The sequence below is a fragment of the Chanos chanos genome, chromosome 7 (assembly GCF_902362185.1).
Source record: "Chanos chanos chromosome 7, fChaCha1.1, whole genome shotgun sequence".
Classification (NCBI taxonomy): Eukaryota; Metazoa; Chordata; class Actinopteri; order Gonorynchiformes; family Chanidae; genus Chanos; species Chanos chanos.
The window spans coordinates 30,947,565-30,972,067 of NC_044501.1; the positions used below are offsets into that span (position 1 = coordinate 30,947,565).

Genomic DNA, 24,503 nt, shown 5'->3' on the forward strand with positions numbered 1-24,503 from the left:
GCTTGAGAACCTAAGGCCCCAGGCCACAATAGAGAAGACAGTAACCATAGTTACATATGCCTCACTTCAGATCTACTAGAATAGAATTCTTTTTGAATTACATGATTTTGGTAATCCCCCTTTTATCACAACACAACTTGAGCACCTGAACAAAACCCTTCATAGAGGTAAAGAATGTTAAATGAGTTAGGTTACTGTGATTATGTCACAGCTGTCTATACCCTTCAACAGAAGTGTATTAATGTCAGTCATCAGTTTTAACTGACTTTCCAGGTATCTTAAACGGAAAGGACAAATGTTTGAACTGTTTTCCATGTAGTCAAGTATGGCCTTTAAGAGCCAAAATCCAATGATTGGTCTGGACCTACATAATAATCAATCACTTCTTTGGATTGATTGACAACTGATTTTTTTTTAAGGCTGATAACTCTATTCAACCTACTTCTTTTGTCCTGTTTTTTATCTTATTGTTTCTGTCTGAAAAAATCCTTACAGTATAACTCACCGGGTTAGGAAGTTGGTCTTAAGTCATGCTTATACATTTGAATAAATCTTTTTTTTTTTTCTTGTGTATTAATGAAAAATACCATTGCGAAGTATTTCTTTCTCTTTATTATGGAGATCAGCAGGAAAAAAAAGTTCATAAACAAACAAAGCGGATAAGAGGAGGAATGGAGCTGAAGCACAGCACACAGACTGGTATTGTTCCGTATAGATATTTTATTTCCACAGAGAGAGACATAGTCTTCAGACCACGCTACAGCAAGCGGCACTAACTCTAACTGAGCAGTGCGTGAATGTGAATGTCAGAATGCCACCCCTGATTTTTAATAAATGCGTCAGTGACATTCCATCTTTGTCATTGCTGTGTGTCATTTCCGGATCTGATACAACAGATTCAGAGAGATCAGGATAAAGAGGAGAAATCCAGTTCTCGCGATGGACATCCAGGTAAGCACAGTCATCTGAGAGTGGCACGAATCTCCTGAGGAAACAGGTAACTCTGTGTTACTCTCTGAACGTGTGTATACTTAGTTACGGTTAACTACACTGAGTGATACATACCTGTATCTTGAATATCCACTCTTGTTCCATTCCCCACCAGTATCTTCCCACATGTGACCACAGCACAGTAATAAGTTCCAGCATCTGAGAGACCGATGTTCCTTTTGGAGAGGTTGTAGACACAGCTCCTCTCACACTGATCACTGGAGTTTTCATAGGTGTAAATGATTCCAGGATAGGACTGTTCAGAGTTTTGCCTAAACCAATAAACATGGTGTTGTCCTGCACAGCTCTCTCCCATTGGATGAATGGTACACTGCAGGGTTACATTGGCTCCAGGCTTGACAAGCTGTGATGTGGAATTCTGTTGAACCACAAAGCCTTTGGTTTTGGCCCCTTAACACAAATAAAGAGACAAACAACACGAAACCTGGCATGCACGTAGTGAAACAAGTTGGCCCTCCATATATTGTTTGAAAGAAAAAAAGCAAAGTAGAAAACACTGTTAAAAACTAAGCTCATAGATATCTGTTCTGGGAGCAGAAACAATACAAAAATGTTAAAATACAGTTAACTGAGAACATTTATTCTTGACCTACACGATCAACTTCATTTAAACAATGGAACTAAATTTATTCCAGCAGTTAAATTTCCTTGTGGCCTTGTTCAGGATAGAATTTACAGTGAAATATTACAAAATATTTCCTCAGGGAGCTCCAAAAATATGTTTGTTCTTTAAGCGTATATCTCAGTGGTCCAAAGATGCTAAGAATTTTCGGAAAATCATTGTTACTCCCATCACCTGCACACTTACTATGTCTCAGAAACATGAATGAGACTAGTGTGTTTTTTAACATTCCACAACAACATGAACGGCATGTGAAGCAGAGCTTACCTTTCACGATAAGTTCTATCCCCAGATTAAATCCAACCACATTGGAGTGGGCACTAGTGCAGTAGTAGGTAGCCGCATCTTCAGACCACGTTTTTGAAATCCTCAGATGATTTATGCCTTCTGCTTTCTCCACAGCGAATCGAGGGTTATCCTTAAACTCATCATAAAATACGGCTTGAGTTTCATATTTGTAGACTGTGGATATGAGCTGAGGTTTTTGGCCCCAGACGTGTTTATACCATGAAAAGTGTACGGCCATGTCTGTGTTATAGAAACATTTCAGGACCACATCTTCACCCATCTCAGCTAGCAATACAGCATTCTTTTGAGGTGAGCCTGGGACTTGTGCAATTTCCCCATCTGAAAACACACAAGAGCAGTCAGGATCGTTGTTGCTAAATGCACGAAAACACCATTTTGTTGAGTGAAATTCTCTAAGAAACTTACTGATTGCCTTAAGAAGCATGAGGAATGCCAGGATCACCATGGTTTTCAGCTGCTCTCCTAAATTCGACAAACAAAAAAAGAGAAACAGAGATATGTACATTAAAAAAAGAAAAGACCGAAGGTTCAGGGTCTTCTTTTCTCTTTGCAGGAAACTGGAACTAAACATCCTAAACATTATGTGAACATTAATCTACTGCACATATATAAGTGCACATTCTTGTTCAAAATGAAAATATCCATATTTAGAAATTTACACAAGAAAAAAACATAATTTTAGTATGCATTATTCTTACTGGTAGTTTTTATAGCTATTTATGTGTTCTAGTTGTGGCTGTTGGCCCCAGAGACTTGTGGTAACTTGACCTAACCCAGATTATAATAAAGGATGGACAGAATGGTCGATCTTTTGTATCATTCTCTTGTCCTACATAGTTTATACGTGTAGAGTCAAAAAAAAAAGAAAAAAGGTGTACCATGACAAACATTGTGGTAGTTGAAGCAGACGTCAGAGGGCTTTAATCATGAATCATATATTTTCCATTGAATATGTCTGAATGACCACAATAGCCCTCCAGCCATGTTAGATTCTCTTCTTTCAAGTGTTTAGTTGCAAACCCTGTCTCTTTATTTGTGCTCTGAGTAAACCATAAGACCGGTTCAAAAACACCAGGAAATGAAGTAGAGAGTGAAAATGGTGTGACAAAACCATAACTGACTGCACATAACCTACTTCATAGAGCCCTGGGAAACTGAAGGTCTATAGAGAAAAGTAATAATTATTGGAAGAGTGAACTGACAGGCTTCTTCTGAAACGTTTTACTTTTGTTGTTGTTGTTGTTGTTGTTTTTGTTGGGGCAGAGTTTGAAGGTGTTATTTGATTTCCCCTTTGAGTCATCTAATTATAACATTAATCCCATCCCTTAGAATGGGGAAATGAAGGTTCCCTGTAGGTGTTGTGACCCATACTGTTGTACTTGAGTCACTACTTGCGGATAAACAGGCTCAAATTCATATTTCAGTGGCCTGTTTATTAGGTGCCCCCCTGTCTGTGCAGTTATATTACATACCTTCTGTTTATACTGTTGGGTTTTTTAACTTATAAGACGCATTCTAGAGTACCATTCGGCTGCTTTGCCTCTTCTACAACATAGATGCCTGTTTTCCACTTCCAAAGCCTGCTCCCTGGTTTCCTGTGCTGCCTGCATTGTTACTCCTTGCTCAGCTGAGGTGAAGGTATGTCACAGTCCTACAGCTAAAAAATTATCCCCCCTTTTGTCCTTAACTGTTGGTTCAGTAAAAAATGTTCACCTCCACGTCCTTTTTTTTTTTTTTCTTTTAAATTTCTTCTGGTCTTTGGCCTGTGAGTGTTCAGAAAGCAGATGTGGACATTATACTATGGAATGCAAACATGATTCTCTCCAACTGCTATAAGGCCTATTCCACTCTTCTGAGCACCAAAGGGTTTGTACATCATGGAACTCAGTGATTCAGCTTAACCTGTTCCTCATCCAAGATCCTGGGACCACAGAGGTACTGTGACCTACAGCCTCTGATGTAATTAAGAAGTTAGTGTAAGGCCAGAAAGTCAGATTCATAGATGAGAATTTGAACCAATGTTTTTCTGCTATCTCAAGAATAGCTGAACAATTTAGGCCACAAAAATCACACTGGGGGTTTACAATTTTCATTAAAAAAAAAAAAATCATATGACTAATCTTAGCATTCTCCATTTCACAAATGAATCGACAACAGTGATAATTAAGCGCTGTGCCTTACCTTACCTTACTGCAGCCTTAACTAAGTAACCTTTGACGATTGACAAACAGGAGGGAACAGGATGGTGAGCCAATGACTTTCTAACACCGTCGTAGAAGTGTTAGCAGAACCGTGTTAACTGTTTCTGGCAAATGTGCATTTGCGACATCTCTTGGCCCAGACAGGCTGAATGTGGAGATTAAGGGAGGAGTCATACTGATGAGGTGGTAGAGTGGTTAATGTAATGAATTCATAATCCATTGTGCTCCATGCATGTTGATACGATGTCTCATTCTTGTGAGCAGAGAAGAGACAGGCTCTCTCATGGTTGTTGCTTTGCCAGAGAACAAACCTACAGGGATTATGCATGTTTCTTACTCACATGAGTAATCTCTGCTTCAGCGCTTAATGGTTTAAGTTGAATGCTTGGTAGCATGTCAGTAGATAATAGCATGAATTGTTTCATAATTATTGATGAATACGGTTATGGTTTTTATTTGGCAAAAGAAAGTGTTTGCTTCTCATGTCGCTCTTCTTGTTTTTCACATTAACAACTTGGACTCCAGAAGCTTGAAGCGGTGTCATTGCATGTAAAGTAAGGATCTGTTAAGGCTCATGCTACAATCTGCAGGAATGAAATCTTAAGATTTACTATCATATAGCCTCAGTTGAACGTTCTGTTATGTTCCAACAAGTAATTGCAAAGTCTGCAATAGTTAACCTCAGAAAGTGTCACTCTGTCGCTCTGTCTCTCTGCACTCATGCTGTACAGGAAATTAGGTATGATTCATTATCACCTCTTTCAGACTGTAGGTAGTGTCACATCGTACTTCACGTGAGGTGATACTGCTTGAAACATTTGGAGTCTGTCTGTGTGCAAAATAGCAAAAGCAAAGTGAGAGGTTAAAACTTTCATTTGTCAGTTTCCATTTACTCGTTGCATTAGATACATGTCAAGTGGTTGGTACCAATTTTCAGCAATAAACAGACTAGTCAAGGGCGATTCCTTTGAGTATTCAGAGAAAAATGATTTATTGTGGGTTATCATTAGCAGTCATACATGAAATCGATTATTCTGTTTTTCGGTCTCATAATTCACCAGCAATCTCATAATTTAATTTAATTTGATTGAACAAGATGATAAATATCAGAGTACCAAACTAAACCACTGTTAGCAGGTGACAAAAACAAACATGATAAGATATCAATGAGCTGAAAAAATATTAATTGAACTGTAGTCCTTGAAACAAAACTGTAACAGATATGTTAGGTAATGAATATTGCTATGAAACTGCAAAGTAAGTAGTATGAATATTGCTTCAAAACTGCAAACTCCATTGCTCTTCACCATATTACTGTGCAACAATACTGGTATATACCGTCTGGTCATCTCTGGTTTTTGCTCTCTGTCGTCTTGAGTTTGAAGGATTACCAAACTCCAAAGCCGCATAATTAAGGGTGTCATCATCTTCAGAACTGGTGTTGGTCCTCTACAGAGGTTTTGTACCCATAAGGGAAGTAACGGTCATTATACCTTGAGATTATGCACTGTGATGGCATGCAGCCCAAAGGACTGGCACAATAGTGTAAAAAATAATGGAGGTAAAATGGAAAAAGTGGTACATGTTGTATGGCAGCACAAGAAGTGATATTTTTAATCAATGAGACTGTATTCTCTTGTACAAATAAAAATATTACACTGTGCTTAAAAGGTATGAGTCACTGTGCTTTTGTTTATCATCATCAGCAGCAGCAGCAACAGCATCATATGTTAACTTTTAAAAACAAAATGTTTTCTATGTTTTGCCATGTACTCAGTATATTTTTGTCAGAATATAAGACCAGAATAAATTGTTCTGTAATATCCATTGTTATTTGAAGTTTTATCAATATAACTCAGAGTTTAAAGAAAAATTGTGAACAATTACCTGAGTTACTGGGGATGTCTGGCCATTCAAAGAACCTTGAAAATTTGATAATACATATACAATACATTACATTTTGAATACCATATCAGATGAAACTTATATTGATAATAAGCTATAAAATTTTACTCTCCAAAGTCTCAGTAAAGTCAGTAAAAAAAATAAGAACTCACTTTTATGTTGATATTTCCAGAGCTGAACTCCAAGACTTAGTATCACAGTTAAAGATATTAAATGTGATAAAGCTAACAAAAGAATCACTGGATACCAACCATCTTTTTTTTCTGGAAAATAAGGGGGGTGGGTGGGTAAAAACGTGTTTTCATCACTTTTAAACTACATACATTTTGTATCTCTCCAATATTGTTTGATACAACATTCTTCCTTCATAATATTACACATGTGACTCCAACCAGACATACCTGTAGCAAAAGATTTTATTATCTTTACAGAATTCTTACAGAAAACAAAGGTATAACCCCAAATCATCATGAATCATCATATTCCATCTTCTACACCCAGTTTGGCTCCCCTCCAAGATCTCTCCACGTGCAAGACAAAGAATGGATGATTATGATGCTTAAATTGAAATGAAATTACCATACCTTCTATACTCAGATTAGTTTGAGTGCCCAGCAATATTTCCCCACAAGCAGCCATTGCACAGTAGTAGGTTCCAGCATCAGATGGACTGAGGTTCCTCTTGGGGAGGTGATAGACACAGCTCTGTGTAGGAGAACCAGCCTCAGACCTCTTCTCACACTGATCACTCCTGTTTCCATGGGTGTAAATGATTCCTGGATGGGATTCTCCTGAACCTTGCTTGAACCAATAAACACTGTGTTCTCCTTCACAGACTGGTTTCACTGGTTGTATGGAGCACTGAAGAGTCACATTGGCTCCTTGCTGAGAAAACAGAAGTGTTCTGTTGCTGGTCTCTTCTTCTTTTTTGTTAAATAAAAAAAGGAAGAGGCAGACAGAACAGAAATGAAGATTAAAAACTGGCTGCCTTGAATATTTTTTGTACGTATTCATATGTTGCTCTCAGATGACTTGTATTCTTGATGACCTCACTCACATTTTTTTTTCATGGAGATTGTACAGAAATTCCTCACCTGTGCCGATAATCATCAAAACGTTTGCCAACCCAAACTCAGTTGCACTGGCTGAAAGCAACTTTCCACAGTAATATGTTCCTGCATCTTCTGCTTTTGCTGCTTGAATGTGGAGGTTAAAATGTTCGTTGTCCACGGAGAAACGACCGTTGTCATATACAGGTGATAATCTGACAGTGGAGTGACCTGAATCGAGTGATTTTCTTGATACCCATTGAAGTGTCTTGTTTGTGCTTTGCTTGTACCAAAGCAAAGTTTTACCACTTCCATTCACCAAATTGCTTTTTATTGTTACATTCTCACCAACTCTCACAGTGTGCAATATGGTGGATTGATCGCTCTCTTCAGATAAAACTGAATATTTAAAAAAAAAAAAGAAATTAGTGAAGCTATACCAACTATATCAGATATAGCTTTATCAGATATATATTTCAGAGGTTAATTGACACTTACCAATTATGCAGATACACAGAACAATATAGAGAGTAGACATTTTTTTTCATCATTCACCTTTGCTGCTAAGCTGAATTTCACTGGTTCTCTCCAACTAAAAAAAAGGGGCCATTTCCTTTACCCAGTGGGTTGATCTGAGTTGTACAGTCTGAATCAGATGGTTCCTTCTGTGACCTGATTGGTTGCTTTAAATGGTTGTTTGATTCAACTGACTTACTGTCAGAGTGGGATTACCATGCCATTTTGGAGAAAAAAAATAAATGAAGGCTTTTGAGGATCAAGTTTTCTGACATAAATGAATGGATATGCTTTGGGTTGAGTGATTATTCATGTTTTTTCACATAATGAAAACCAAATTTGCATTTTGTTGTCTTATATAGCTAAAAGTAAATGAATACTTTTCAGTATTCATGACAGCATTCCACTGTGTTCAGCTGCTTTTCAGGCTGATTTTGTCCCGTCTACCTTTGAATGCAGCAACTACTGAATGTTTATTATGTATTATAGTCTACACATATTTCTAATGAAGTTCGTTCATGCACCTCAGGTCTCAGTAGTGCGTGTGTGTGTGTGTGTGTGTGTGTGTGTTTAAACATATATAAGAAATATCATCTGTGCACCTCAAGTCTTAAAAAGAGAAACACGGTTATCATGCATTTTTAGAATTTAAAGCAAAAACCCAAGCATTGGTATATTTTATGCAATTATAATCAAAATGACATGAGGTAAAATCCTCTCACACTCTTCATGCAACCCTTGCAACATGCTTCCTGTGTTAACATCATGTCTCGCAGTCACACCTAACAAATTAAATGCAGTGCAAGGTGGTGCGACACCAGTAAAGTGATATGGAAATGGTTGATGTGCTTAACTGCCATAGCAGCCTGACCGTAGCTGTGTCTTAACGTCTGTATGGTTAGTGGACTGTGATCAGTGCACTCACCACACAACAAAAGTGTCAGATGAGGCCATTATGATACAGTTTCAAATTAGAACATGTGTTGGCAAAAGTCAGGACATGTTTTACCCTTGAATTTACTCTTGTTGTACCCAAGTTTTCATTATATTAGCAATTACTAGACAAGAATGTTTTGAATATTTGTGAAAAAAGTAAAACTGGGAGATTGCTGAACACTTCAGTGAAGTACAAAATACTGTCTACACATCACATCAGTGTGTATTCTATAAAATGTCAAGGTTCAAATATTTATCTGAAATATTCATAAATCACTTTATATATTTTAATTAAGTGAGTGTATTTTTGCCATTTTTGAGGTCAGATCTAACAAAATGTTAAGCTAATGTCAGTGTTCTTAGGTTGTGTAACTAGTGTATCCTTATGAATGAGAGTCATGAGTGAAATAGTTTCATAATTATACACAATATCCTCCTGTGCTGACTGATCTAAAACATCAGTTATAATTAAGTCCCTGTTGTTCCACAATGTTGTTTGATGATTTTGTGTCAGAAGTGCCGGTGGCTTTTGTGAAGACTGGAGCTTGAGTCAAGAGGAGGAGCAAATGAATCGCATCATTTCCTGTGCAGTGAGTGACAGGAAGAGGAGACTCAGTAGAGATTGAAACTTGCTGAGGTGAACTGTAGCGGACCTCGCATTCCAGTGCAGTAGCCAAACAGGTTGGTGAAATGTGTATAAAATGTTACAGCTCAAAAACTCCAACAAACTGGTAGTCATGAGAATAAACCAAATTCAAATATTGAAGATTTTTGGTGTTCTCACATTTCTTTATAATGCATTTTATGATAAATGTAAGTGGCTCTAAAAATAGAAAAAAAATGTTCATTAAAATACAGCTCATTTGATTGTCAGTAGTATGTAGACAGATATTCATCCAGTTTATCAGTTGAAGCATCTGTTCTCCATCAGTTATTAAATTTGTAGGTGAGCTCCGACATAGTTTACTCGAGCAGGTCTCACTCTGGACTGAACCTCAACTTCCTGTCACTCACTCTACAGGAAGTAATGTGCCCCTCTCTGGCACCTCCTCCTGACTGACTCATTTTTCTTCTTTCATGACAGAGGATTATTTTTAGAATGAAGGGTCTCAGATTCTGCCATGGTGGGTCAGAGATGGAGGCACAAACAATTTAAGAAGAAAGTTAAACCGATCACAGTTTCTGTTAAAGCCTGCAATAATATTTGAAAAGAGACATACTCTTAGGTATTACTAATATATTGGTGGATACCTCAGTATATCTTTGATGTACCATGAAAATGACAGATAAGTGAAAGGATGGCCCATTTCAATTTAGAGCTATTAGTCCCTTCTCCTGTCTCCCCTAACTATCCCCTTGGGGAAATCCACTTTACAGTGATACACAGCTGGGTTATTCAAGATAAACAATCTACTTCTTTTTGATCACACATTTTAATTGATAGTTTGGTACGTAAAACAGATGAAAAACCTCAATGACGTTATGATTAGTCAACCAGTTCATACTGCTAGTGATCGTTAATTAAACTAGTCACTCTTTTGGTGCTTTTTTGAACAGTATTGACCATATTGCTTTACATGTTTTTTCCTACTTAATTATTGCAGCTCTAATGACACTGTCATAGGCTAATACAGCCAAGGCGGCACGTTCTTGTTGGCAAACCATGTCAAATTGAAACAACATCATTGTTATTGATAGAAAAGCAGTGGTCATTTATTTATTCAACTTCAGTCTGATTAAAAACTGATTAAATTAAATCATTTATTCTTTTATAAATTTACAAAATATGTATGTATGAATTATTAGATTCCAGTGGTGAAATTTGAGGTACAATGTAACAAAATGTCACAGTATCTACTGTCACTGACTGTCATATAGAGATGTTAAAAACCTCCCGTTATTGACATGACAGCATCAGTGTGACCACATGTGGAGAGCTAACGTGAAGTAGTGATTTTAGGAATGATTCATTTGATATAATGACTATTATACATGCCAGTGAAGAATTCAGAAACAAAATAATAAAAGATACAAGGGATATAGGAACAAAGTGATTTTATCTCATGACAAATTGCTAAATCACAGTTCCTAACTTCTACATGTTCAGTAAGTGAAACTAACCCCAAGATGATAAAAAATCAGAGTGGATGACCCATTAAAAGGAAAGAAATCAACCCAGAATCATATTTCTTACTCATAAATCATAGATGTGTTGTACTGCCTAGTAGAGCCATTTTACTAGTATTTGATGCACAAACTCTTCAGATCTTACAGTGGTCTACTACAGTAATATTTATTTGGGGTTGGGTAGTAATGGATTACATGTAATCAGGATTACGTAATCAGATAACAAAAACTAAGTAACTACAATGAGCCCAGATTACACTTGAAAAAAAGTACAATCCGGTTATAGTGACATTGTCAAGAATTACTTGATTACATTTTGATGACATCTTTAAAATACGACAATTTTAAAATTATAAAACTCTTTTTTTTTCAGATAACCAATGCTATTGACTCATGAAAAGCAAGTCTGACATACAATTTGACCAAGTGTGAATGCCACAGGATGAGACGGGCCAGTGCTGTGCCCCACGGTGTAGCGCGGAGTTCCCACCTCGGCCAACCAGCGTTGGCCCTCACTTTCATAGCGCCGTAGGGTCTCGGCTCACCTCCAGACTCACACGTGCGTTAGAGTCCTTGATCAGTGTTTCAAGGCGGGTCCGGTGGGGATGCGAAATTGCTGCTGACCCTGAGTGCCTGATTATGTGGGCCGGTCCCCGCCCAGGTGGTGCATCGCGGTAAATGCTGAATATGCAAAATGTATTTTATTTGCATTGAAAATGTTTTGAGATGTTTGAAGAGAAAAAAAAATATTTGTGGAACTCAAAGTTTTGTGGTTGCATCCATTGTTTTAGTATAAGGTGCAATATTTTCACTGTTTGATTTTGGAGTAATCCAAAGTTAATCCAAAAGTATTCAGATGAGATCATGTTTTTTTTTGTGTGTGTAATCCAATGGATCACATTACTAATTACAAAAACTGCTATGTAATTTGTATTCAGAAACTGACTAGATTTCAAAGTAATCTGACCCAGCCTTGTATTTATTATACACAAGAAATCAACATGAATTTAAAATAATAGTATTACAAGAATATAACTTCAAACCTTGGCCTTTGCAGTTTGTCATTCGCTGGCTTGGTAGCATACAAGACATAGGGTCAGGACAAATAGAAGTATTCCAGTTCTTATGATGGACAGCCATGTAAGGATGATCATCTGGGAATGACTGTGGTGACTTTCTGAAATTGTATAGTGAAAAGGTTCAGTACACATTGCACAGACAGTGATACTGCAAGTCTAAATATAAATACCTTGAACGTCCAGTCTTCTTCCGCACCCAAATAGTTTCTCCCCACATGTGGCCACAGCACAGTAATAAGTTCCAGCAAGACACAGAATGGATGATTATGATGGTTAAACTGAAATGAAATTACCATACCTTCTATGCTCAGTTTAGTTTGACTGCCCAGAAATATTTCCCCACAAGCAGCCATCGCACAGTAGTAGGTTCCGGCATCAGATGGACTGAGGTTCCTCTTGGGGAGGTGATAGACACAGTTCTGTGTAGGAGAACCAGCTTCAGAACTCTTCTCACACTGATCACTCTTGTCTCCATTGGTGTAAATGATTCCTGGATGGGATTCTCCTGAACCTTGCTTGAACCAATAAACACTGTGTTCTCCTTCACAGACTGGTTTCACTGGTTGTATGGAGCACTGAAGAGTCACATTGGCTCCTTGCTGAGAAAACAGAAGAGTTCTGTTGCTGGTCTCTTCTTCTTTTTTGTTAAATGAAAAAAAGGAAGAGGCAATGGAGTGACCTGAATGGAGTGTCTTTCTTGATACCCATTGAAGTGTCTTGTTTGTGCTTTGCTTGTACCAAAGCAAAGTTTTACCACTCCCATTCACCAAATTGCTTTTTATTGTTACACTCTCACCAACTCTCACAGTGTGCAATATGGTGGATTGATCACACTCTTCAGATAAAACTGAATATTTAAAAAAAAAAAAAATGAAATTAGTGAAGCAATACCAACTATATCAGATATAGCTTTATCAGATATATATTTCAGAGGTTAGTTGACACTTACCAATTATGCAGATACACAGAACTAAACAGAGAGTAGACATTTTTTTTTCATCATTCACCTTTGCTGCTAAGCTGAATTTCACTGGTTCTCTCCAACTAAAAAAAAGGGGCCATTTCCTTTACCCAGTGGGTTGATTTGAGTTGAATATCAAAAACCCAAGCATTGGCATATTTTATGCAATTATAATCAAAATGACATGAGATAAAATGCTCTCACACTCTTCGTGCAACCCTTGCAACATGCTTCCTGTGTTAACATCATGTCTCGCAGTCACACCTAACAAATTAAATGCGGCGCAAGGTGGTGCGACACCAGTAAAGTGATATGGAAATGTCTGATGTGCTTAACTGTCATAGCAGCCTGACCGTAGCTGTGCCTTAACGCCTTCAAAACTGGGAGATTGCTGAACACTTCAACAAAGTACAAAATACTGTTTAAACATCACATCAGTGTGTATTCTATAAAATGTCAAGGTTCAAATATTTATCTGAAATATTCATAAATTACTTTACATATTTTGATTAAGTGTATGTATTTTTACCATTTTTGAGGTCAGATTTAACAAAATGTTAAGCTAATGTCAATGTTCTTAAGTTGTATAACTAGTGTATCCTTATGAATGAGAGTCATGAGTGAGATAGTTTCACAATTGTACACAATATCCTCCTGTGCTGACTGATCTAAAACATGAGTTATAGTTAAGTCCATGTAGTTCCACAGTGTTGTTTGATGATTTTGTGTCAGAAGAGCAGGTAGCTTTTGTGAAGACTGGAGCTTGAGTCAAGAGGAGGAGCAAATGAATCACATCATTTCCTGTGCAGTGAGTGACAGGAAGAGGAGACTCAGTAGAGATTGAAACTTGCTGAGGTGAACTGTAGCGGACCTCGTATTCCAGTGCAGTAGCCAAACAGGTTGGTGAAATGTGTATAAAATGTTACAGCTCAAAAACTCCAACATACTGGTAGTCATGAGAATAAACCAAATTCAAATATTGAAGATTTTTGGTGTTCTCACATTTCTTTATACTGCATTTTATGATAAATGTAAGTGGCTCTAAAAATAGAAAAAAAAATGTCCATTAAAATACATTTGATTGTCAGTAGTATTAAGACACATATTCATCCAGTTTATCAGTTGAAGCATCTGTTCTCCATCAGTTATTAAATTTGTAGGTGAGCTCCGACATAGTTTACTCGAGCAGGTCTCACTCTGGACTGAACCTCAACTTCCTGTCACTCACTCTACAGGAAGTAATGTGCCCCTCTCTGGCACCTCCTCCTGACTGACTCATTTTTCTTCTTTCATGACAGAGGATTATTTTTAGAATAATCAGATTCTGCCGTGGTGGGTCACAGATGGAGGCACAAACAATTTAACAAGACAGTTAAACCGATCACAATTTATGTTAACGCCTTAGGTATTACTATTATATTGGTGGATACCTCAGTATATCTTTGATGTACCATGAAAATGACAGATAAGTGGAAGGATGGCCCATTTCAATTCAGAGCAATTAGTCCCTTCCCCTGTCTCCCCTAACTATCTTCTTGGGGAAATCCACTTTACAGTGATACATGGCTGGAATATTCAAGATAAACAATCTTCTTCTTTCCAGTCACATGTGTTCATTGATAGTCTACTTTGGCAAGTAAAACCAGATGAAAAACCTCAATGATATTGTTGACAAACCATGTCAGATTGAAACAAGACCATTGTTAGTGAAACAACAGCAGTGGTCATCTATTTATTTAATAATTTAGTCTGATTAAAATGGATTAAATTAAATCATTTATTACTTTTATGAATTTACAAAATATAGATGTATGAATTATTAGATTGACATGATGAATTTTGAAGTATAATGTAACAAAATGTCACAGTATCTTCTGTCATTAACTGTGAAATAGAGATATTAAAAAACTTCCCATGATTAAGATTTCTGTATCAAAGTGACCACATGTTGAGAGATAACATTTGTCAATGATATTTTAGGAATGATTTAGTATAGTGACTGTTGTGCATCAAGAATTCAGAAACTAATATAAGTTACAAGGGGTATAGGAACTTGTTAAATCACAGTTCCTAATTTCTACATATTCAGTAAGTGAAACTTAGAGAGCGTATAAGGAAAATCAGAGTGGATACAAGAAACACAGTATGTTTTTTTTGTCAAATATCTAATTTTTTTCATTTTTGTTTCATTCCATGTTCATATTCATATTCATTTCACATGCTAACACCAGTAAACTTCACTATGATAATACTGCTTAAACTACCAAACACAATTTTACATTTTTGAAATAAAAAACTAAAATGATCAGGTCTGACTAATAAACAGCATCTAGAAAAATAATGGAGATAAAACTTAAAACTGTCAGAACTTTCTCAGTGTGGTTGCCTAATAGGTGCATACATTACATTTGATTCTTCTCTTCTTCCATACTGAGGCCTGTTCAACCTGACATTCACTGCCGCATAGTTTACTGAGTCTATGTCACAAGTCTGTAAGAGAGAAGGCATCATTTGTAATCATTGTCTTATATATTCATAGTAAGCAATTTGTCACATTTTTGTTAAAATGCAGTGACATAAAAGACCAAACTTACCTCAGTATACCTTGATGGCTTTTCTTTTGAAACTGCTACAAGAGAAAATAAAATGTCATGTCACTGTGCTTGTGTTAGTTTGTTTTTTAACACCAATATTACCTTCACTAGATTTTTTTATTAAATATTAAATCATTATTGTTGTCTTTGTCTTTGCTTAAATATATTGTATAACTGTCATAACATTAAAAGCACCATTTCATATTGTGATTTTATCTTGTGAGCCAATGGACTATAGAAATAGTAGACCAAGACATCAAAAAAAAAAAAAAAAAAACTACCTAAAATGGGTTGTACTTTAGGTGTCTATGAACTTTTTTCGGGTTTTAATTCCATTCCTGGTGATTTCAGAAGGAGAAAAAGAGACTGACATCTTACCCCTCTGTATGGCTCTTCTCCACATGAATACAAGGAACATGATGGCTAGAACTAAGACAGAGATGATCGCAACCAGGAACATATTCACATGGTTCCACGTTTCTTGTGGATCCCCTGTGGCACGACAAAGAGAAGAAATATGTCATTTTTGTCAGTGTTAATATGAGCAGTAGTGAAAGTTTTTCTCTCTTATTGGAAATTATAATATATGAGCAAGAATTTATCAGATACAATTTCAAGAGAGACTGAAGCAATGTTTTGTTTTTTTTTTGTTTTTGTTTTTTTTTTCAAAATGCTCAAAACAAACAACCATCAATGAGTAACGTTAATATGTTTCCAGAGTGGATAGATATTTTAATCACTTCTTTTAACTGTAGCAACATTTCTAAATGTTCTGGTAAGCATGCAGAACTCTTCAAACTGCAGTCTTGACTCTAGGATATTTATTGGCGCAAAGGTATTTATGAATGTTTATCGTGTGAAAAAAGGATCCAATATATTAAATTAACTTTGAATGTCCCAGGAAGCAAAGCCACTTCAATGAGTAGTTGAATGAATGAATAAATACAAGTTGAAACTGAAATATGATCAAATAACACACATACACTTTTCAGATGATGACACTGCCAATTTCTTTTACAGGGTACAATAGGTGTACTGTGTAGAGTAATACAAGTTACCATAAATGTCTAATCTGGTTCCACTGCCAAACAGTATCTCTCCACACATGGCCACAGCACAGTAATAAGTTCCAGCATCAGAGAGACTGAGGTTCCTCTTGGGGAGGTGATAGACACAGCTCTGTGTAGGAGAACCAGCCTCAGATCTCTTCTCACACTGATCACTCCTGTCTCCATGGGTGTAAATGATTCCTGGATGGGATTCTCCTGAATCCTGTCTTAACCAATAGACACTGTGTTCTCCTGCACAGCTCTTGGCAGTGATACTGCACTGCAAAGTCACACTTGTGCCTGTATGAATTTGATGCAATTCAAGTGGTTTTGTAGCTTGAACTGGAGAGGTATCTAAAATTACAGAAAAGAACAATATTTTGATAGCACATTTATTCACTCCAAATGCAAAAATATAATAATAAAGCCAATATACACATAAATGCATCACCTCACTCACCATTCAATATGAGAAAAGTTCCCTCTCCAAACAGAAAATTGTTGTACCACTGTATGCCGCAAAAATACAGTGCAACGTCTGTAGTATTAATTTTCGACACAGTCAGATCAAAATTTGTGTCATCCATTGTAATTGTGAAGCGAGGATCATTCTTAAACTCTCCCTGAAATGTCTTTTCACCATAATATGATATAGCAATTGGCTTTATTCCTTGTCCAAGCCGATGTTTCAACCAGACCTTTGTCTCCTGGGTTTCTGCTGTGATACTGCATTCGAAACGGACAGTACCTCCAAGTGGGACTAACACAGATTTCCTGTTCTGTAACACGCTTACCATTGAAGAAATACATGCTGAAATTAACACAAAATATTTTGTTCTTATTATGCTTCTAAAATTTTAAGCAATTAAATATGCAGTCCAAAACAGTGCTGAAGATATTGGACGTGTATTCCACATGACTGTACAATATCAGAATTTCTCCTTTCACTTCAACGTCTTTATAAATAAAACAGAGCTTTGTTAACAAAAGCGCCAGCTGTTAACTGAAACATTTGCCAACTTACATATCTGCCCAGCAACGAAGAAGAAATGTACAACAATCATTTTTGCTGGTTGCTGGTCACTCCCTGCATGAGAGAACTCTGATGATGCTCAGGACAAAAAAAAAATTGAGACTGAGGAAAGACACACATTCTTTGATTGGTAGATTCCGCTCTCTCATTTGTGGGTGTTGACATACAGGGTATGCATGGTCATAATTTTTTTTTCTCCCTTTTTCACACAGCTCAGTTGACACTGCTGACAGGAAATGACATCTGAACGTAGAGAGCCGTGGGTGGTGACAATTTATTGTACGGGACGTATTGTGCGTTGTGCTTGTTGTCTTTTGTTCTTTCTCTTTTTTTTCTGCTTTCCACCTCGACAGGCAATGAATGCCACAATCTAGTCAACTTCTGAGTTAACAGTTATTGGGAAATATATTGACTGTAGATTTCCTTAGAAAACTTGGTTTCTGTTTAGTGACTGTTCCTCAGCACTTTTTGTCTGTATTTCACATTTTTGAAAAGTCATGACCTCTGAGCAATAGGTGTAGCCTTATGGTATTTTGTATTGTGCCTGTATAGCAGGGCTGTTGTTTGACTTGTCTTTGTACGTATGCATGATGTACATAGTCACAGCAGGTGCGTGTGTGCATGCACGCACACACACACACATACACACTTACACTCAGTTTAGAACTTTCAGTGCATGTGTTTTTGCACAATGTACATTAGTACAATGTATTGTCAAACTTCACATGGAAATTAAAAAAATAAATAAATAGAACTACATAGCATAATATGTCTCTTCTCGTGAACACAGTGTCAACAAAATGCCATATTATTTTATTATTGTAAAGAACTGCTTTCACTCACTCACTCATTATCTAAGCCGCTTATCCTAATTAGGGTCGCGGGGGGTGCTGGAGCCTATCCCAGCGCTCATAGGGCGGAAGGCGGGGAAACACCCTGGACAGGTCACCAGTCCATCACAGGGCAGACACACAGACAAACACACTCAGACACACATTCATACCTAGGGGCAATGTAGTGTCTTCAATTCACCTAACCTGCATGTCTTTGGATTGTGGGAGGAAACCCGGAGCTCCCGGAGGAAACCCACACAGACACGGGGAGACCATGCAAACTCCACACAGAAAGGACCCTGGCCGCCCGGCCGGGAATCCAACCCGAGACCTTCTTGCTGTGAGGCGACAGCGCTACCCACTGCGCCACCGTGCCACCCGAACTGCTTTCAGGTTTCATTAATTAATTGGTGTAGAGTATTAACCTGATTGATCCTGAGGTTCAGTGTGTTCCATATACTGACAGATGCAGACAACATCTCATGCTTTCACCACAAGATACAGTAACACTGCATACAAGTAGCACTCAGCTGGAGATAAGAAAGCGGATGTTATAAACGGAGATGCTGGATGCATGTGCAAATTTGCTCAGACTTCATTAGCATAAGGCACCGCAAATGAAACATTGAGTTCAGGTACTGACGTGACAAGATTAACCAAAACAGGTGCAACTCACTCACTCACTATCTAAACCGCTTATCCTGATTAGGGTCGCGGGGGGTGCTGGAGCCTATCCCAGCGCACATAGGGCGAAAGGCAGGGAAACACCCTGGACAGGTCGCCAGTCCATCGCAGGGCAGACACACAGACAAACACACTCACACACACATTCATACCTAAGGGCAATTTAGTGTCCCCAATTCACCTAACCTGCATGTCTTTGGACTGTGGGAGGAAACCGGAGCTCCCGGAGGAAACCCACGCAGACACAGGGAGAACATGCAAACTCCACACAGAAAGGACCCTGGCCACCCGGCCAGGAACCGAACCCGAAACCTTCTTGCTGTGAGGCAACAGCGCTACCCACTGCGCCACCGTGCCGCCCGACAGGTGCAACTGATGATCTGAAATAAGCAAACCAGGAAGCAACTAGGAAAACAACACAAAAATAACCAGCAGAGGGGGAGAGAGAGAACTAGGGCATGACCACTGACCACAAATGACATTCATTAATTAAATAAAAGTTCCACAAAACAAATCAAGTGGCACTAATATTACTACAATACAATACAAACAGTAATATTACACAAAAGAGATGACTTTGCCATTGAGCTTTTCCAAGAAATATTGATTTGATACATAATTATACAATTATTTCTTAGAGATTATGACATACAAGCACATGTGGAGCTCAGAGGTAAATTCTGTGTGAAATTGTTTTCTAAATTGTTTTCTACTTGATTCCATTAGCAGTAAACAAAAAGCATAGGTTGAAAATGAAAGTCAGTGTGAGGAAAGTCATAAAGACTTTTAGCAAATGAGGCCAATGATATTGTGCTCAAAGTGTTCAGGAAACCTTACAAAGTCTACCTCTGTGGGTGGTTTTTGATCTCAGAATACAAGGCAGTGTGTCAGGGAAAACTTAGGACTCAGTTGAGGACTCGCCAACGAATGAATTAGGAATGTTTATTGTGCCACGCAACAGTCTTTCAATACACTTGACAAAGAGTGGGATCCAAAAAACAAGCAGAGGTCATACCAAAAAGCAGTCAGCTAACACCAGAAATGACCAGCAGGGGCACAACAGAGAAAACAATTCAGGAAAGAACCCTGACACAGTCTTTTGGCTGGACTGCTGCCCACCAACTCCTCTAAGAAAGGAATGTCTACTGGTGTAACTCACAGTTGCAGAGTTCAAGACTTCAGCATCTTCAACCTGTGAGAAAGCAGCGGGTCTAACTGATGCGCAAACATTTATCAAAATATCGATGTCAGTTACACCCGGCAACATTGAAAGAAAGATCAGCAACATGGCAACCTGGAAAGCAGCTAGACTGAACTGAATACAAGCCTACTGGATGAAACACCTACCAGTGGTATACAAAAGACTGGCTAACCAGCTCCAAGAGCTCCTCCAACACCCAAATAAGTTACCACCTTGGATCCTACAAGGAAAGACCTGTCTGCTCAGAAGGGCACAATCCCTAGCAGCTACTGGCCAAACGTATGCCTACTGACAACATGGAATCTGCTCAATTAATAGCTAAAAGCATGACTGAGCACATGCAGAGGAAGAACCTCCTTGCCTTTGAGCCAGCTCATGGAGGCCTCACTTGCCAATGGTGTGGATTGAAAGCCAGGAGGCCTAGGACAGTGTGCCAAACTCCTGGATCATGGAATCACTCAAGTTGCACAAAATCAACCCAGAGATAACTTGATTGAGTTGATTGAGATATCCATGACATCCTGGTGGACCCAATTGACACACAATGGCAAGGAACTGGGTTCACTGTCAAATAAGGCTGGCATAAACCAGGACGATGCTGTTTCCTGAGCACTGAACTGTGTGGCCCTTAGCCCTCTGGGCTAGCTACTCTAGACATCAGGTGTAGGATACAAGTTGAAGTCTGGAGGGATACAACACCTAATGTACATGGATAACACCAAGCTGTCGGGAAGATCAAGCAGATGCAACTGATCCAGACAATTGAGCCTTCTCAGGTGACATCAAAATGAAATTCAGACTCGGCGAATGTGCTAGGTTCATCATCGAGTGTGGCAGTGTCACCAGTACTGATGGAATAAAACTGTTTGAGGGATATATTAAGGATGCAGATGACAAGAAGGCCTAAATCTGTCCCTGAGTGTTAATATTGTTGTTGTATATTTCTGATCAGATACATAACATACAGCGTAGCACAGGCCAGGCCAGCCAGTCTAAAGATAGACTGTTAATGCAGGAAAGATGAAATCAGGAAGTATGTTTGGATGCTATGCAAAAAAAAACCCATTAATGTTATGCAGGGAAAAACATAAAATCAGAGAGAGCGGATTGGTACATGATATTTGGTTATAAACATATGTTTAGATGTAATTTATTTCACATGATAGCTCCAGGCACAAAAGAACCCTTATGTATGTAATCTATGATCCCTCCCCCACCTCCTGCTTGAAAAAATAGCTCACAGTTACGTTCTCTTCCACGTTTTACAATTGTATTCACATAGCAAGAATTTGCAGTTTTCTGCAGATAATGTGTGACAACAGTCTGCTCTGGTTCATACACTATAAGCACCCAAATGATATTTTTGAAATGATTGTTTTATGAAACCTTTAAGGTCTCTATGAATGAACAACATTGCTTGACCATTTTTTTTTTTCAAACAGGCAGCATGGGAAAATTAAACATGTCAAAACACCACAACAGCAACAACGATAAAAAAACCACCTTGTGCACTTAACCACATCCAGGGACAGGGTTTCAGATATTAGTATGAGAGGGGCCACACTAAAGAGGGGCTAAATTCATGACTGAACATGCAATGGCCACAGACGGCAAGGTCTTTGGCAGGATGCAGTGTAGCTAAAAGCGTGGATGGACTAAGTGTCACAGCCACAACAGCAAAGAGACAGACAAACAAAAATACCCATATGTAAGGGTGTATGACTTGTAAACATGTGTAACATTTTGTTCAATTCATATGTTCATATGTTCAATTCTAGATTTTTGAAGATTTTGCCAATCATTTACTTTTTAGAGTCTTAAACTATAGATTCGGGCTCTTTCTGAGCGCGATTAACTTTTGTCTTCATTTGTTTCAATGATCAAAGATGCTGCCTTGCAGTGTGTGAGGAGATTATGAAATTAACATATTGTTATGTTTGTGTGTCATTACCATTGCAGGTAAGAACTGTAGTTCTGGTATGTCAATCACTGGCTGACAAACAGAGAAGGGTGTGTGTGTGTGTGTGTGTGTGTGCATGTGTGTTTTCATGGTCTTGGCTTTTTTGCACTTGTATGTTTTCATCGTACACTTTCTATCAGGTTCAGTAAAACAGTAATATATTAACAAACAATCCAAATGCAATGAGTTCAATCAACTATTTGAAGGTAAAGAAGCAGTGCAGAGTTTCCGGTCATTCTTTGGTTTTATTCTAATACATTCATACATCTGTATAAACAGAGACTCAATAAGAGGATGAGGGGTGCTGACAATCACTGTGACTACTCCTAATTCAATAAATCTGAGTAATCAACTATAGCATAAATATTTCCAGAGAAGAAAAACCAATGAACAGAGTGCTTTCCTTTCTTTATAAAGCTTTCAGACCTTGTCTCAACATTTTATTCCAGAGTAAACTGTTGTTTCGTCATTCATCTTTCTCCTCTCCCTCTTGCGTTTTGTTCTTTCTTCGTGGAACTCCAGAGAAGTATAGATCTGTTTATCATTATCATCACACTGTAAAGAAAATGCTTTATACTTTTAGATTTGTTTGTTTTTCAGTACATTGGTGATATTATAATTACTTACATGATTTAGGCTTTTGACAGCTTTACATCTTTCTTAAGAAGGAAGTTAGTATTTAGTGGAAAACTTATACCAAAGAAATAGTAAACAGTATGGTACGATTTTGATTATATCAGTAAAGCCTTTACATCACTGTCTTTAAACTTTCAAAGCTGTTACTACTAACCCGGGTGACTGATGTGTCAGTGGGAGCATTCGCTTGGATTTGTTGCTGGTTTTTGGATTGTGCTGAAAATAGAAAGAAAAGAAATCATTTTTTTTCTCTCTGAAAGCAAACCCCCTTCTGAGGAGCAACCAACCAGTAACCTCATGTATTTAGATATAGATCCCATTTTAAAGTAATTATAGGCTATTGTCAATACTGTGTATGCAGTAACATAATACGATTATTATATATGTTATGCTCCTCATAACACTCAGAATTTAAAAGAAAATGCCATTTCAGGCATATAAAGTGCATAAGACAAGTCTCTGCATTGGCTTTTCTCACTCTCAGGCTGGATATCTATGGGTCAAATGAAATTAAAAAACATTTTAGTTCAGGTGCTGTTTTATGTTTATGTCTAAGCCTTTTTACCTTTACGCTGTGCTCTCTTTAGTCTGACCCACAGAATAATGCTGATGAACCAGCTCAAGACTGCATTCAATAAAAAGATCCAAAAGAGGGTCGTATCTGGATAGCTTGGGCAGCCTGAAGCAAGAGAACCAAATGTCACTAAAATTCAGAAAAATATAAAGTATTACATTGTAATTTGAGTTAGATTAATTAAGTAAACAGAAGTATGTATATGTATGTGTGTATATATATATATATATATATATATATATATATATATATATATATATATATATATATATTAATTAATGGACTGCTTTTTTTTACTGTTAATTAATGACTAGAACAGAACTTCGATATCATTTGCACTCTCAAACTTAGACTTAATATCTGACACAAACAATATAATATTTATATCTGCTATTTCATGATTTAAGCAGCTTACCTTTTGTATCATGCAGAGTTTCTGCTAGAGATGTTTCCTCCTGCCATGTGCAATTACACATTGCTGAGTTTGAGACTGAGTTTGTCGTAGTGATGTTCAAATGAAAGTTGTTGACTCTGAAGAAACACATGCAGTTGTGTCTATTTCTCATTTCTTGTTTATCAGATTATTTAGTACTTACAAGATGAGACTGACAATACTGACCTCTCTCCAAGTACTTCCTTTATGTAGAAGCAAATGAACTTAGTAGAACTACCACCCCAGGTGGAGCATTTTAGATCGCATCGTCATAACTCCACCAACTCCTACATCGAAATACGGAAAAACTGACCTCACATAGTTTCCTACAGCCATTATAACACTATGTGAGAAACATTAAAACTGTCTCTCAAGTGGCTATTAGTTTTGTAGCAGTGTAGTAATGTACTTGATTAACACAATGATAAATGAGCAACTTACATGTTTCACAGAGGAACAAAAGAAGCATGGGGAGTTCAGTCATTGTAGCACGTACAGAGTTACTGTCTTTACAAAGGCCAGCCTCTCCTGACACTGAAAATGAGGCAGGCTTTCTTCTTAGCCTTTTATACACCACCACTAACAGGGCAGATGTCATCAACTAAAAATAAAGACCACGATCACATGCATGCTAGTTCAAGGGAAGAGTACTTGCATGCTGTTATTGAAAAAGCACACACAGAAACACAGAAACAGGGTTGTGCTGTGTCTACTTATCAAAATTGGGATTCGGTGTTATTAATCTGTAAGGTTAAGATTTTTATCTGTCTTGCTGCAGTATAGCATCTTG

General features: G+C 37.7%; 1 gene segment (V, D, J or C); it reads right to left on the bottom strand.

Annotated features, from left to right (window-relative positions):
• Positions 1-16,324: 16,324 nt before the first annotated feature.
• Positions 16,325-16,946, bottom strand: LOC115816209 (Ig kappa chain V region K29-213-like). The segment is given in 2 exon segments: positions 16,325-16,713; positions 16,820-16,946. Coding segments are annotated over 2 exon segments (516 nt in total).
• Between the last annotated feature and the right edge of the window lie 7,557 nt (positions 16,947-24,503).